The 14,018-nt window shown below is 45.1% G+C and overlaps 1 protein-coding gene across 1 annotated transcript; it reads right to left on the bottom strand.

Annotated features, from left to right (window-relative positions):
* Window positions 1-4,000: 4,000 nt before the first annotated feature.
* LOC131881168 (uncharacterized) lies at window positions 4,001-10,907 on the bottom strand. Its single transcript, XM_059227948.1, has 2 exons — window positions 8,937-10,907; window positions 4,001-4,649 (listed from the first exon to the last, which is right to left on the bottom strand). The coding sequence occupies exons 1-2, from the start codon at window positions 10,524-10,526 to the stop codon at window positions 4,389-4,391; spliced, it is 1,851 nt and encodes a 616-aa protein (XP_059083931.1). The 5' UTR covers window positions 10,527-10,907; the 3' UTR covers window positions 4,001-4,388.
* Window positions 10,908-14,018: the final 3,111 nt, after the last annotated feature.

Raw genomic sequence — 14,018 nt, 5'->3', positions numbered from 1 at the left:
AACTTTGAGTTTGCAAGCCTGGCATGAAAAAGATGGCGGTCGCATAAGAATACCAAATAACAAAAAGTCTAAGAAGGTGCTCCTCTTGCTCTGTCATGTTTTTTAACATGAACTCTCATAGTTATCGAGTAGGTAGTCGGAATTTGGAAGGTTTAAAATGTCGAACCTGTTTTACGACAAACAAGCAAAAGGACCAAGAATATAGGGATGATGGGAATCTCTTATGACCGGCTTTTGACCTGCCCCAGCCATTAGCGAATTCAGAGGATTCTAGGTCAAGAAAACGGGACTTTCTACACGGAACTCGCTCAAAATATGACATTGACCCCTGACTGAGGGTGAGATATCACGCAACCCACTGGAAGTGTCAACAAGTGGTAATGCTTGATTGTGAACTTTTTTTTGTCATCTTTATTCAAAACGAGACTCGAGCCTTTGTTTCAAAGCACAACGTGGCTTTGAATCGGTTTTTTTTGTTTGCTTTAATTTGATGTCGTTAACGTTGCCACAGTTACCGTTCGTTTGCTTGAGTGACGAGGGAATTGGAATGTGAAATGTTGAATTACGAAATAGTACCACTATAAACTCGATTCGTTCAAATTAGAATTAGCAGTGCTGTATTCTCGTGTGCTTACTGGCCCAAGGAGGAAGGAAGGGGGATTTCCAAGTGCATGGTAAGAATCAGATTCGCCCAAGTAGAACATTGAAAATGTACTCAAATAGCTCCCAATTTGTTGCCTCAAAGCGGAAAGATGCCATAGACTGTCATAAACAATCGCTCACTTAATGGCTTTGACAAGGTTCCAGACCAGCAACATGTTGCTTAATGGATTAGTTCGTTACTTGAATAAAGAAAGTCATTCGGCGTTTGTATTTTAGTGGTTGGTTCAATATCCCTCCCAGTCAAGTACCATTATCATTGACCATGTCTTCGTGAATACTCCCACCACCTGATGAGGCTTAAAGCAACTCAAGGGTCTCAACCGACCAATGGAACAAGAAGATAAATGGCATTATTCGAGGCTGAAGGGCTTTGCAAATACTTGTTTTGCGTGCACAATCTCTCTGGGTCATTAAACTCTTACCCAGGACCAGTTTCAAAGTGTGTTTGGAATACATTCGTGAACCCGTTTCAATTTCTAGCAATTAATCAGATCAGGGCCCAGAGCACAGACAGATCCATTAGCCATCAACAAATACTAACAGTGGAAGAAGTAGCAGTAGTAAAGCTTTGTCTTGTAGCCACCCATCATGCACAATCAATTCAATTATTCACTAACCACAGGCGATAGGGCCCCTTTTCTTCTCTTCCCCTCTAGCTCATCCTCAAAAGCGGCGTGTTTTCCCACAGTGGGGGCTGAATTGTGTGATATATACCCACAAGGTTTTCCTCACAGTGGCCAAATTTGAAGTCAAAGTAAGCAATATCTGGGAACCAAGCTGATCCGACAGTTGTCTCAATCAAAACCGAACATTTGGTTTACCACTAGAGCGATAGAGAAAGAGAGAAAGAGAGAGACCCCCTGAGTGTTTTTGAATTGTTCAGTAGTAGCATACACATCACCTCGAATTCTCGAGAGCATGTGTTTGTCCAATTTGAGAAGCACTGAATGAACTCGCAAAACTTGTGTTACACGTAGACGGTTGATTTGTGTCACTTGAGTGCACGCTCTGCCCACCGCCTAGTAGATGAAGAAAGTACTAATGCCTTCCTTAGTTAGTTGGTTAGTTGGTTGGTTGGTTGATTATCATTGTTATTATTACACGTCGGGCAAAAGTTCGGTAATCGTTTCAGAATAGTGCTCGAGAAACGTCTTCCCTCGAGCATGGAAGGAATACGGCAGATCAAGACGGCTCTCAAAATTCAGATCCGAGGGAGCCGAAGGCAGGAACTAATTTTGGGAAAGTTTTCCCGACGGTTTCAGCCGCAAATGTGCGAGTTCGTTCCCCTCCTAAAAGTAATTTAAAGTCCGGCCAAGCTGTTTAGTTGTCAATTAGGGGTGGCAGGAAGCAAATTCAGATTACGAATCTTTTGGACAATTTGGCCTGTTTACGATAAGAGTACAGTAAATGAAATGTTCTCTAACGGATGGACGAGAGCTGCTTCGAATTGCTTAAAACCAGCCTCACTCGGCCTCAACCAGCATTGGTGAGTGGGCGTTTGATCTGAGGCCAGATCTAATCGTCTATGACGAGAGACGTGAAATGATCATGTGAAAAGTGTCGAAAGTTTTAATATGTTAATGACCGGTATTTCAACTTCACTCCTCGCCAGAAGCCGTGACGGCAACAGCAACATCATCAACAACCGAACATACGAGCTCACGAAGTTTGAGGGGCTCGTTACACCCTGGTCATTAAGACCGACCATTGCCACCGACCACTAGGGCTTTTCTCACTCATGATGGTTCGTGCAACATAAACATACATGTGGGAGTACAACTCCTGTAACTCCCAATTGGTGTTCCTTTGGTCCTCATTCCGTTCACTTCATTCGGGGGAAAAGGTCTTTGAACGTTTGCCTTGGCTTAGCGTGAGAACCATCTGTTGATGGAAGTGTGCTGCTTGGTCGTTTAATCGCTCCATATGAAACTGTTGCACACCTTCCTTTGTAAGCAGGTAGGTAGGTATTCTCAGACCAACAACTGCCCCGCTCGTTTCCACTTGCTCTTTTTTCGTCCATAGCGTCTTCTGGCGTAATCATATTATTCCTTCCTGTCTTCCGTTCCACCCTACCCAACTTCCTTATGCTGTGATTGGCAACGATTCAACTGCCAGACGAAGGCTCTAATGTCAAAATGCTGGGGAAGCACCACAAAGCGTTCATACATGCCAATTGTACCTAGGGTTGATAAACTGGACAACAAAAACCAGCGCACAGGAAACCACTCATTTTTAGTGGTTCAAAGACGGATCCATTGGCCAACGGAAATCAAAGCCAGGGGTTGATTGACTTGATCGTGTCTTTTGGAAGCGAACGTCTTGTCTCTTGAAAGGGCCTTTGAATGTCACTCTTTTATCTTGGCCAATGATTTTTTGAATGGACAAATCTCGACACTCTGGGTGAAAAAATAGGCTTCTTATCGACCTCGACAATCTCTTTCTCTCCCTCTCTTTGGCTCGATCGGTCTTTCATTTCTTTTTATTCCCCCTCTATATGTACTATCTGTCGGCACTTACAGCATGGTATGTACCTTCTTCCTTTTGCCATAGATGGCTTCTGCTCTTGTTCGCGAAGATTCCTATGGCTCGAGGGCAATGATCGGCTTGTCCGTAAATATCTCCGATCTCTCTTACTCTTACTTGCCAGTTCTTGGCATTTTGACTGGCCGCATACGAGCTTCGCGCCCATGGCGTGCAACTGAACTTGTTGCCACAAACCAATACAGGCGAATCGAAATATGGGATTTTCAAAAGTTTTTGTCCATGCTTCAATGACCACATGAGGAAATTGTCTTGTTATGTTATGCTCTGTACTCATCGAACCGCCGCCACTACCACCACTACCACCACCACCACCAACATCATCATCACCATCAAGTGTACATACTAGCTCAGTACATCCAACCACTAGACTTCCACTGAGCTCCCCGTGCCTTTTGTCTCACCTCCCAGTATCAATGTGGCACGTCTTCTGTGAAGTATCAAGTAGTGGTAGTACCCCTACTGTAGTCATTGTACAGTAAACTGGAGAGGAAGAACTTTTCCAACTGTCAGTCATACCTTCTTCCTCCTCTCTCTAGTGAACGAGGCTCTTCAAAGACAGTACTTGCACATACACGTATGCCATGCATAAATATAGTATGGTAAGTGTGGGTTTGTGTACGTATGTGTGTGTGTGTCTGAGTGTTTGAAGGTGGTAAACGGGACAGTAAACTAGGTGGAGACTCGCCTGAACGCCCTCAAGGGAGACTGAATGTATGAATCAGAAAAATCCCTTTGTCAAGTATGCATCATCTTAATTAAGCGAGAATAACGGCCGCTGGACCATGGATGACAATTGAAAATTTTCTATATTTCTAGATTTTTGATAGAGCTATTATGTGCACGAGCTTTAAAGTAGAGCTGAGATTGTTTCGTTCTTTCGTTAATGCAATTAAGTAAATGGGTTGGTTTTTGTTGCAATAGATGTTGAAGATGATGAAGAGCAAGAAGCACGAGTACAGTGTGGTGAGGTGAGAGGGAATATTTTGACGTCCATCCACCGTTAAACCTCGACCACTTCTTGTAGACTGCCCATGCCTGTTGCCAGAAGGCAAATACTCTGATCTGGCTAACGTCGTTGATTTCTAGGGCTAATTACAGAGAGAAGCCGATTCATCTTCTTCTCTTTCGCTGTCGTCGTTGTCGTTGTGGTCTTCTCGTTCCTTAGCTGCTTTGAGGCTGGATTAAAGCGATGACGTGCCAAGAGTGGCTTCGGTTCGATCTTGGGAGCAATTGACAGCCAAACGAGTGCCCAATTGCTTCCGCACCCCTTCTTGGATCTCGACCTCGACCTCAGCACACAATCGCATCCACAACGAGGTCAGTTGGGTGAGTAAAGCATTTTCCTCTTGAGCTTCCTTCCGACGCTGTTGAAGGTCTGTCACTTTTTCCCGCAGATTGACCACGTATTGGCTTCGCTTGCGACGACTAGACCGGACGGCAGCCTGTAATAACAATAAAAAAACAACATGAAGATCAGACTTCCATTGGCTAGAAGAAGAAAAAAATCAAGTTCGATAGATCATGAGAATGATGTAGTTCGTCATGATTCTTTTTACGTCTTTTGTCATCACGAATTTCGAGAGCAGGGCCAGCGATTTTTTTTCTGCCTTTCAGAGCCACTGGTTTTGCACCTTCATTCGTCAAAATGAGACCAAAAAAAAGAGTCACCTGCTGTGAAAGTAGCCATGGCTGCCAAGAGGGCGCTCTCATACGTCTTTTCACACTGCCATGAGGTGTCACGAAAAAGGGCTGGTAATGAAGCGAGAAAAGGGCCCCTTTGATTTGGACCGGACATCTTGGTCGACTTTGCCCTAAAACTTGAGCAATCTCATGGAAGAGTGCCAACCTCAGTGGAATCGAGTTGATGTCCTATAAATGAGGTCATGGGGTGCATAGGTCGTCTCATATAGATTCCAATCTTGATGGGCTTTTCGCCAAGTTGTTTACCGTTCAGGTATCTTGATGCCCAACGATCGATTAGTTCGCATCAAATGCATGATCAGGTTTGGTGTTGGCTCATTTAAAATATGCTTCAGATCAATCACCCGAACGACTCTGATTGTAGCCTCGTGTTACAGGTCCAGCATAAAAAAGAAATGGATGTGGCCATGACTAGGTGAACTTTATGGAAGACACAGGGAACGAGGGAGGGAGGGAAAGAAAGAATGGAGCAACTAGTTAAGCGAGAGTGAGAGCACAATTGTTTGGTTTCTTTCCATCCAATTAGTATTCCCCCTCACAACTCGAAGAGCAACCAGCAGAGCTGCTCCCGAATCTGGTTCGTCATGCCTACTTGAAAAGCAGACCATCACTGCAGTACAGTAACTGAAGGCTCTCTCTCTCTCTCTCTCTCTCTCACCAAGTTACTCCGCAGTTCGAAGAATTCATTCCATGAAATGTAGTCATGTTTGGAGAAATCACGTAGCCTCTAAACAAACGAAGTGAGCATTGGCCACCAACCCAAAATCGATGACTGCCTCTACCATCGGCTCCACCTTCACCACAATCAGCACCACTTTAGGACTACTCATGTTTCATCTCATCGGTGTGTATGTACGAGAACACCCAGAGTAGAAGCCATTCATCCCTTGGCCATGACGAAGCTACCTTTTTGATAAAAACGGGCCTCTCCGATGTCTTCGGCACGAAATGAAATCAAATATTTGTAAAGCTTGTTCAATGGATTGTCAGGAATTTCGGGTGCGTATCCGAAGAAGGATAACGGCGATAGGGATCAATGAACCAAGAGCTCAGGGCAAGCACTCATGAACATACGTACGTCCGTAAAAGCCCTCAATTTTGGCTTATTGAAGTTTCAAAACCGCCCGAGATCGGTCGGTCCTCACCATACCAAGAAGTAATGGCAAATTGAGACGAGATAATGTGGATTTGAAGCTCTCTTTGTATACAATTTGGGCCTGAGACCTAAAGTTCTCTTTTTTTATATTGATCCAAGCCTGATCAATCATATCTGGTCTCTTTAAAGTTCAATGTGCTTCCATTGTTTTAGCATTCCGTTTCCACCCCTGAGCATTAACGATGACATCAAGAGCCGACAAACCTCTATTTCCCTGTGATCAACAAGTCGGTTTATATGCCCTTGGGCATAAGGAGGTATGGTGGGTAGGTACTTGGCAAGTACTGCATAGCTGATAGAGAGATCGACGACCGGACCGCTCACTTGTAATCTTCATCACCCAACAGCCCTGAGCATCAAAGGGCTTGCCTTCAGTAAACTCAAAGCCGAGCAAATAAATGTATCTTGAAATTTTGAAATGGGAGGAATTTGCTCTTCGCTTGAACTTGGGAAAATAACGCACAGTGCTCAGAACCAAGGTGGCTCGGATTCTCCTCGGAGCCCGTCATTTGTTGTCAATCTTGGCCAACGAACGACGGGTACATCTTTCGAAAGTTCTTGAAAAGTTATTTGTCGTCACGGACAAATTGATCACTGTCGGGAAAACACACATAAATCAGATGCCTGGGAAGATATCAGTTCTCACGTGAATGTAACCTAGACGAGGGTCTCACTACTAGGTTTGCTACAAGTTAATTAGAGGACCTAACGTGACAATTGCGCTCAGAGATTCCAACATGAGAGCAGTCATTATTAGGAAAAATGAATTGTGCAAGAGCGGACAACACACCTGATGGAATGATTGCCTGTCCCTATTTGTCTGTTTGGTTTCTTCTCCCAATTGAGTTCTGGAACGAGTACCTGCGGTCCGTCTCCATTTAAGGAATCGAATATCTTAGTGGTTGAATTGATCTTCGAGCAATCGTCGAATCTGCAATCTCACGCGACTAGCTATTCTGAAGTTCAATGCACTTGAGCCTTTGGCTTTGTTTGGACCCACCTGATATTTGGTCAACCGCAGCTCATAAAGACAAGTTAACTAATCCTCACGCAACTCGCATCGACAAAATAAGTGCTCGTGAATGGACCAATGGGCTCCAAGTCTACCTTACCGGACTCAAATAGGAATCCGTCTGGACAAGGTATGTTGCCAAGAGGAAAAAAACCAGCCTCAGATTGCATTCCGTCTGTTGCGAATTCATTTCTGATGAAGGCGCCGTGGGGTCACAAGCAAATTCATCTTTAGTATTTACCTTGTGTACCTTACGTGCAGTGTGTGCGGTAGGTACACAGGGGTCATTGGTGAACATTTTCGCCATTATATTCGAATTTGCCAGCATTGAGGCAATGCTAGTGCTGGTCGAAGATGGACGATGATAATTACAATATCTTAAGCGGAGACGGCAGGGCCCCATCTGTCAATGACCCAATCAAGAAGTTGGCTACGCTCTATTCATGTTTCATTGAAACGCTATCATGGGCCAAGTTAAGAGCTTCACTTCAATAGATCTCACCTCCTACTCAATTGAATGGGGACGGGTTACATTTGAAGCTATTGTCACTATGGCTGCTCAGAGTGTTCCTGCATGATGAATTTGGCTGATATTACAGAGGCAGAGACATATTGTAATTCATTGTGGTCCTGAAGCAAAAACGAGTCTGGAGAAATCGCTCCCCCAGAGTGAAAAAGTGCAACAGAGATAAGCTTCTCTGCCAAGCATTCTAAGGCCTGACCTTTCACTTGGCATCTTGAAGGGGCTCACGCAAGTCCTGCTGGTAATTCGGAGTCTTACGCCTTCTGTTCAGGTGGATTTGCTAAGGATAAGGTTGCAAATACTTCTACTACAGCTCTTTCCTGAAGCGCGAGACGGGACTGGCGATTATTCATCAAACGACCTGGCCATACTCGGAGCTTACAAAAACCCGCATTGAATATTGCAATTTTTTATGGGCCCATGCACACCATGTGGCTGGGCCAATGAAGATGAAAATTATCGTTGGCATTTATTTGCGATACATGAATGGCTTTTGGCTTCGCAGCTAGGAAAAATACAACGCTTGTGCTGGATGCGTTCAAAGTCGGAGAGGGTTCCAAGACTTCAGAGTAATGAAAAATGAGGAGGATGGCAACGTTTTCTCCTGATGTGACAACCTTTCTCCAGATTACCTCTACCGATTGCCCTCTATTCAGAAATCAAAAGCAATGGTTGATGGAGACCAGAGCGAGGACGGCATTGACCGAAACCTGTTTCGACAACAGTGTTGGCCTAGTTGTTCATTGGTCAAGCATGTGAACCTGGAGAGCGATTCTGTTGTCCCTCTGTGACTTAAGAGGATCACATACTAAGAGGATTGAGGGCCTCCAGGGTCCTACTCCCTTCCTGCCTCCCTCCCTTCATTCTTCTCCCTGCCCTTCTTGGCCAGCTTTAATCTCGTCATTGAGTCGAAGAAATTGGGCAGAAACCGTTGGTCGGTAGGTTGACTACCTACTATGATGTCAGAGTCAGGTTGTTGACCACAACCGGTTTAACAGAACTGGAATGTCTTATGAAGGGGGGGGGGGGGAGGAGGCGAGTGGGGGAGTAGGGAGTGAGAGGCCAATAAGGAGGCCGCATGCCCCTTTCAGTTGGTGCATCTTCCGCTTCATTTCTTCTTGGTCCGTGAGGCATGATTTAAACACGCAATGCAGCAACTCATGTCAACAATAGGATAAGAAGTGTTTTAGACGGATGAGACTTTAAAAGGCATGCACACATGTAAAGAAAGCCAACCTTTATGTCATCCGCTGGAAGCTTTTGTTCTCGAAACTCGGGAGTAGTGAGTTGGTCAAGAATGGGGAGACATTCAATACTAAGATAGCGAGTGGACTTACCGTATTCTTTTTTCGTCGTCGAATTTTGATGCAAAGCTGAACTTGCCAGTCACTCAAGCCTTTCGTCTCCATAGCCTTTTTCACATGAGTCAATGGAGGGCCGACAATCTCCTCCAACGTCATGTCAATTTTGGCCGCCACCAGGAGAGCTTCCAAGTCAGTTTGGCCCTCGGGGAGTGTTGTGAGTTGTGCTTTTAACGTTTCAATAGACACATTTTCCATTGATGCAAATATCGATTGGAGCGAGTCTTCCGGAATATTGGGACCACCCATCTCGTCGCTATCCGGATCGCTAAAGTCAAATGCATCGCTGAGTATGTCATTTTCCGAAACAGACTCGCACTTGTCGTGGAATTGTTGGCGATGCAGTTGTTGCTGTTGTTGGTAATGACGGTGCTGTTGCAGAAGAGGATCATCGTCGGCCACAATCACCGGCGAGGACAGGAAAATGTCCTCGGAACCAGCCGAGGACGTCCCCAAGGAAGAGGGGGATGATGAGCGAAGACTTAAACTGGGATCATGATTCTCGGGCGTATTGGGATTACTAAATGGAAGAATCACTTCGGCGGCCACGGAAACGGGCGATTCCCCCGTGGACGGCGGTTCCAGATTGGCTGAGAGTGCCCATTCTTCTTCTCGTTCATTTAACACAATGTCGGACAATTCTTGGGGTGGTGCATTGAAAAGAAACGATGTGTTGTTGGTACTTGAATCACTTTGATTAGGACTTGAAATGGCACCAAGTGGGGTGGTGGTTATGGGGACTATAGCGCATGACACTGCAGGTTTTGTGGCCAAATGGTTTCCGTCCTCATTGAGGGCGATGGTGGTGGCGCATGACGAAGAGAGTGAGGAAGTTGTTGGGGCATTTTGTACTCGCAATTGAACCACCGAACCGTCCGTAAGTGTTAAGGTATAGACGTCAGTTGGTTGTAGGGGAATGATGGAAGACAGAAGTCCGCCATCAGTAATACTTTTGGGGGGAAGAGTGGTGGCTTGATTGTCGTTGCTGTCGTCCCCGAGTGTCGTTACATTTTGTACCGGGAGAGTCAGACTCGACAGATTGGCTAATGTCGTGGCTGTAGGAGGGGCGTGTGAAAGCACTATAACCGGATCGAGGGATGTGATCACGGTGGGAGCACTGTCCCTGCCTAAGGACGGTGGATCCGTGATCTCATCTGAGGGGTACCCGTGACTTGTGCTGGTGACCTCTTCCGTCGTGGAGGAAGACGACGAGGCATACGAAGAACAAGAATTGCTCTTTTGTGAGATGAAAGGCTCGGAATGGAGCAGTAAACTGTCTGGCGACTGTGATTTGAGATTTAGTAAGGACAAGTCCACTTTGTCCAAGGGAGGAAGGATAGTTTGACACGGGGAGTCGTCGGTGTCCATGGGAGAGGGGGACAGACAAACGTCACTTTTGCCAAGAGTTGGAGCCATGTCATGGCCACAATGGATCAAGTCGTGGAGAGTCTCCAAACCACTTTGCTCAACCGAGATTTGCAAAGCATCGCGACACTTCCTGAATCGGTTGCTGTTGGTGGTGGAATCTGGGAGGATTAGTTCACGTCCAGGAGAGATGGAATTCATTATCTCGCTCCTAAAGAAAAGTGGTCAAGATGACAGACAAATGGTAACTGCGAAGAAATTCGGATCCAACCAAAGCTCTCATTCCATCCACCTTCTCCACGTTCTCCACCTCCTCCTTCTCCTTATGGTCCGTTCATGCACCCCATATGAACAGGAGTAGCTACTAAGTGATGATAGAAGTAGCAGTATCTTCGTAGTAGTCGTGGTGGTGGTGGTGGTGTTGGTGATGGTGGTGGTGGTTCTGGTTGCAGTAGTACCATCGGCAGCGATAGTAGCACTGGGAAAGACCGGCTCCCTTATGTATTTTTCCGTGAAGAAAGCTTTCCATCGTCGAGTTGCTCGCCTTCGTCTTGGTCGTCGTCGTGGTCGTGGTTGTCGAGTGGCAGCCTTCGGAGTGGCAGCATTCGCATGTTCTCTCCATCCACCTGTACGAGTGCACGAGTCTCTACACATGTGGGCCCGTTTGCGAGATGTACGTAGCTTAAGGACGGACGGACAGACGGACGGATATCTCCGAGGCTTCGGGGGCATTTTTTTTGACGACGCCGACTCCGCGAACTTGATACATGTAAACCATGCAAGGAACTCGAGGCTGCCTTACGTTAAAGCTGAACGATGCCTCAGGAACGGGCGATGAAGCTCCCCAAGCCAGAATGAAGACAGCTTTGTGCAATTTACCGAGACGTCCGCAACTCGATTGAGAAGGGAAGGGAGGAAAAAAATGGTGGAGCGAGCGAACGGAGTCAAAAAAGGGACCACTGGGTAAACTTCAAGAGCTTTGCTAGATTCTCCTGCATGCCACCCTCTGACCCGTTGCTACCACCAAGGCATAAGAAGATGTACCTCTACCACCACCACTACTACTACTGCTAAGTCCATGCGTTCGGGCACCCATCTCCCTCTGTCTTTTGGACATACAATTAGACCGGTTGCATGACAACCCAGAGGGTATTGACCACTGGATGTGTGCCAACAGCTACGTTAATCTCAAAGTTAGCACCGAGCATCTTCTGTCGTACAAAACAATGCCAGAACTAAATACCGTGCGGATGGCTCTTTCTCATCAGGACAAATATCTCATTGAGAGTTTGTTGACTAGCTTTTCGATATGATTGAAACTAAGGCAGTGATTGTTGTTGTTCCGCATGGCTGATAGTACCAAAACATGATTTGCATCGTGACTTCATCAGCCAATTCAGCATGCGTATGATCATTCCGTAGTTCGTTCTTATCAAGTGGTTTTCAGTGTGAAAATGCCGGTGCTCACAAGCGTAAAAAATAGCAGAAACCACCTCAATCTCCAGCTACTCCTTCCTCCAAGGCAAATCAAAAGACACGTTCTTTCAGCTAGCTAAAAAGTGTCTTGCCATGTACTAGCTAGAGTGAGAGATGGTTTTGTAGCAAGTTGTTTTCCTCGGTACAGGGTGTAGTAATACTTGCGACGGTGTGGCTTGGTTGTTGGTTTATCGTAGATCTGTCCGAATCACTCGACTGGTTGTTGTTTCTGTTGCTCACCATTCAATAACGGGATTTGTAGGCAAAGTGTGGTTGAGATTCGACTGGAAAGTTTCAGCCGAATGATTGTTATTTTAATGGCCGTTTTTCGTCTTCATTAACAGCCATTCTGGTTCTGGGTTTGGTGAGAAATGTGCGCGACTATTCGAACACAATTATTGCGTATTATAGAAAAGAAAGTTGTTCCTATTCATGTAATGTATGTAAGAGTCTTTTTCAATCATGATCACCTTTGGCATTGGCTCAGACTGTTTGAGGAAACAATCAATGGCAGAGAGCCTCATTGTTGAAGTTCTTGGGGGTTTTGGCTGCTTGAATTGCAAAGTCACGTTCCAAGATTGAAAAGGGTTGACGTCCAGCCCAATTGAGTTGAACCTTCCCTAAATGCAAGTGCAAGTTGAAAAATATGCCCAAGAATAAATATTGTTAGGGCCAAGGGTCTTAACATGGATAAGGGAAGAGAGTGAGGGGAAAAGTACGAATTTTGGAACCTTTAAAATTATGGTCGAGACACAACGCTTTTGCCACAAAGCAGGCAGACATTCATGATCCTATTCGATGGCTAATGCAAAAACGGTCCGGCCATCAATTACGTCCAACAAAAAACGTGGGCCCGTGTTGGAACACCTTATGTTCTTACTCCAGTGAACTGAGGGAGTTACTTTTCACTCTCTTCCATAAAATTTATGGCGTCTCAGAATCAAACGAAGAAATGATTGAGGAAAACAAGCCTGAGTGTACTTTTTTTGCTCTTGTCCAAGCAGTTTGATGCACGTTCAAATGAACAAAAATTATCATGTCCATGAAAAGGGTTCAGCCTCTAACTCAAACTGGAATGGTGGTTTAGCTACTGGCTACGCGGGAGTTTAATCCCTACGCTCCCGATTTCTCCTCTGCCACCTTGCGTCCTCTCATTGGCTGTTCTCGGCGTTGGCGACCGGTCGGTCGGTCGGTCGGTCGATCGACCATCGACCCGGCAAAATGAGTGAGGGAGTAAGCAAGAGTACGCGTCTGTCAAAAGGCATGAAACGATCCGTGGGACATTGCCATTCGTCTATCAATTACGACATTCTTCACACCAGTGTGGTTCTAACTTTGACAGTTTGAAGGCTTTTAACTAAGGTAAAGAGCTAGGTAACGTATTTATCAAAGACAAGTGAGCGAAACACTCGAAAGAAGAAACTGGGAAATGTAATATCGGATAATGTATCTGACTTTTCAATGTCTAGTTTTAAAATGTGCATTCTAAGTCTAAATTTTATAAGTCCTCGTCTCGTAGGTATAAGGTGTCGCTTTTTAACAAGGAGGTGTGATAATTGCACTTGCCAAATTTTGCATTCTTTTATAGGAGAATGTGATACTGTAGTTGCAGATTCAAATATTTGTTTGTGCCACACGTAGAGCGTACAGAAATACAGAAATGTTAACCCCGCCCAAGTGAAAACACGCGAATGGCAGTTTGAAGAGTTGTCATAAGACATCAGGAGATCTTGAGTTTGTCGATTTTTTATCGAACATCATTTGGGGTTTAGGTGTTTATACAATGATTGTATCTTTGTATTTTTAGCAAGTTGTGGTCGATATCGGATTTTATTAGAATCTCTGAGATGACAAATTAGACAACGTTATTGTAAAATCAACACTGAACATTAAGTAGGTATGTTGCCTCTCAGGAACGAAAAGGTTTTTTTTAACTTTTATTTTCATGATGAGCCGGAGGTTACATTGATCTAACAACGACAATCATTTATCGTGACGACACTGAGTAGTCTATTTCTATTTGATGGAGCAAATACATGAGAGAGCTATTATCACCCGGCCATTTCACAAATCGGAAAACATTTCTCGCCTTATTTGTCAACGGGTTTTGGTTGCACTTGGGGTGATTACCCAAAACTCGCTACCATGCCCAAACATGACAATTGCAACCAAACACCCGATGCATGCACTGCTGCCATGTCAACCAACTTCTAAAAC

Source organism: Tigriopus californicus, chromosome 5 (genome assembly GCF_007210705.1).
Source record: "Tigriopus californicus strain San Diego chromosome 5, Tcal_SD_v2.1, whole genome shotgun sequence".
NCBI classification, from domain to species: domain Eukaryota; kingdom Metazoa; phylum Arthropoda; class Copepoda; order Harpacticoida; family Harpacticidae; genus Tigriopus; species Tigriopus californicus.
Note: the sequence above shows the minus strand (reverse complement) of the source record. Positions and strands in the feature narration are given on the sequence as shown.

Excerpts from the sequence above, each read along its gene's own strand:
- LOC131881168 (XM_059227948.1), bottom strand. The coding sequence starts at position 10,526 with ATGAATTCCATCTCTCCTGGACGTGAACTAATCCTCCCAGATTCCACC. Across the intron at positions 4,650-8,936 it reads GACGACGAAAAAAGAATACG|GCTGCCGTCCGGTCTAGTCG; the intron begins GTAAGTCCACTC and ends TTGTTATTACAG.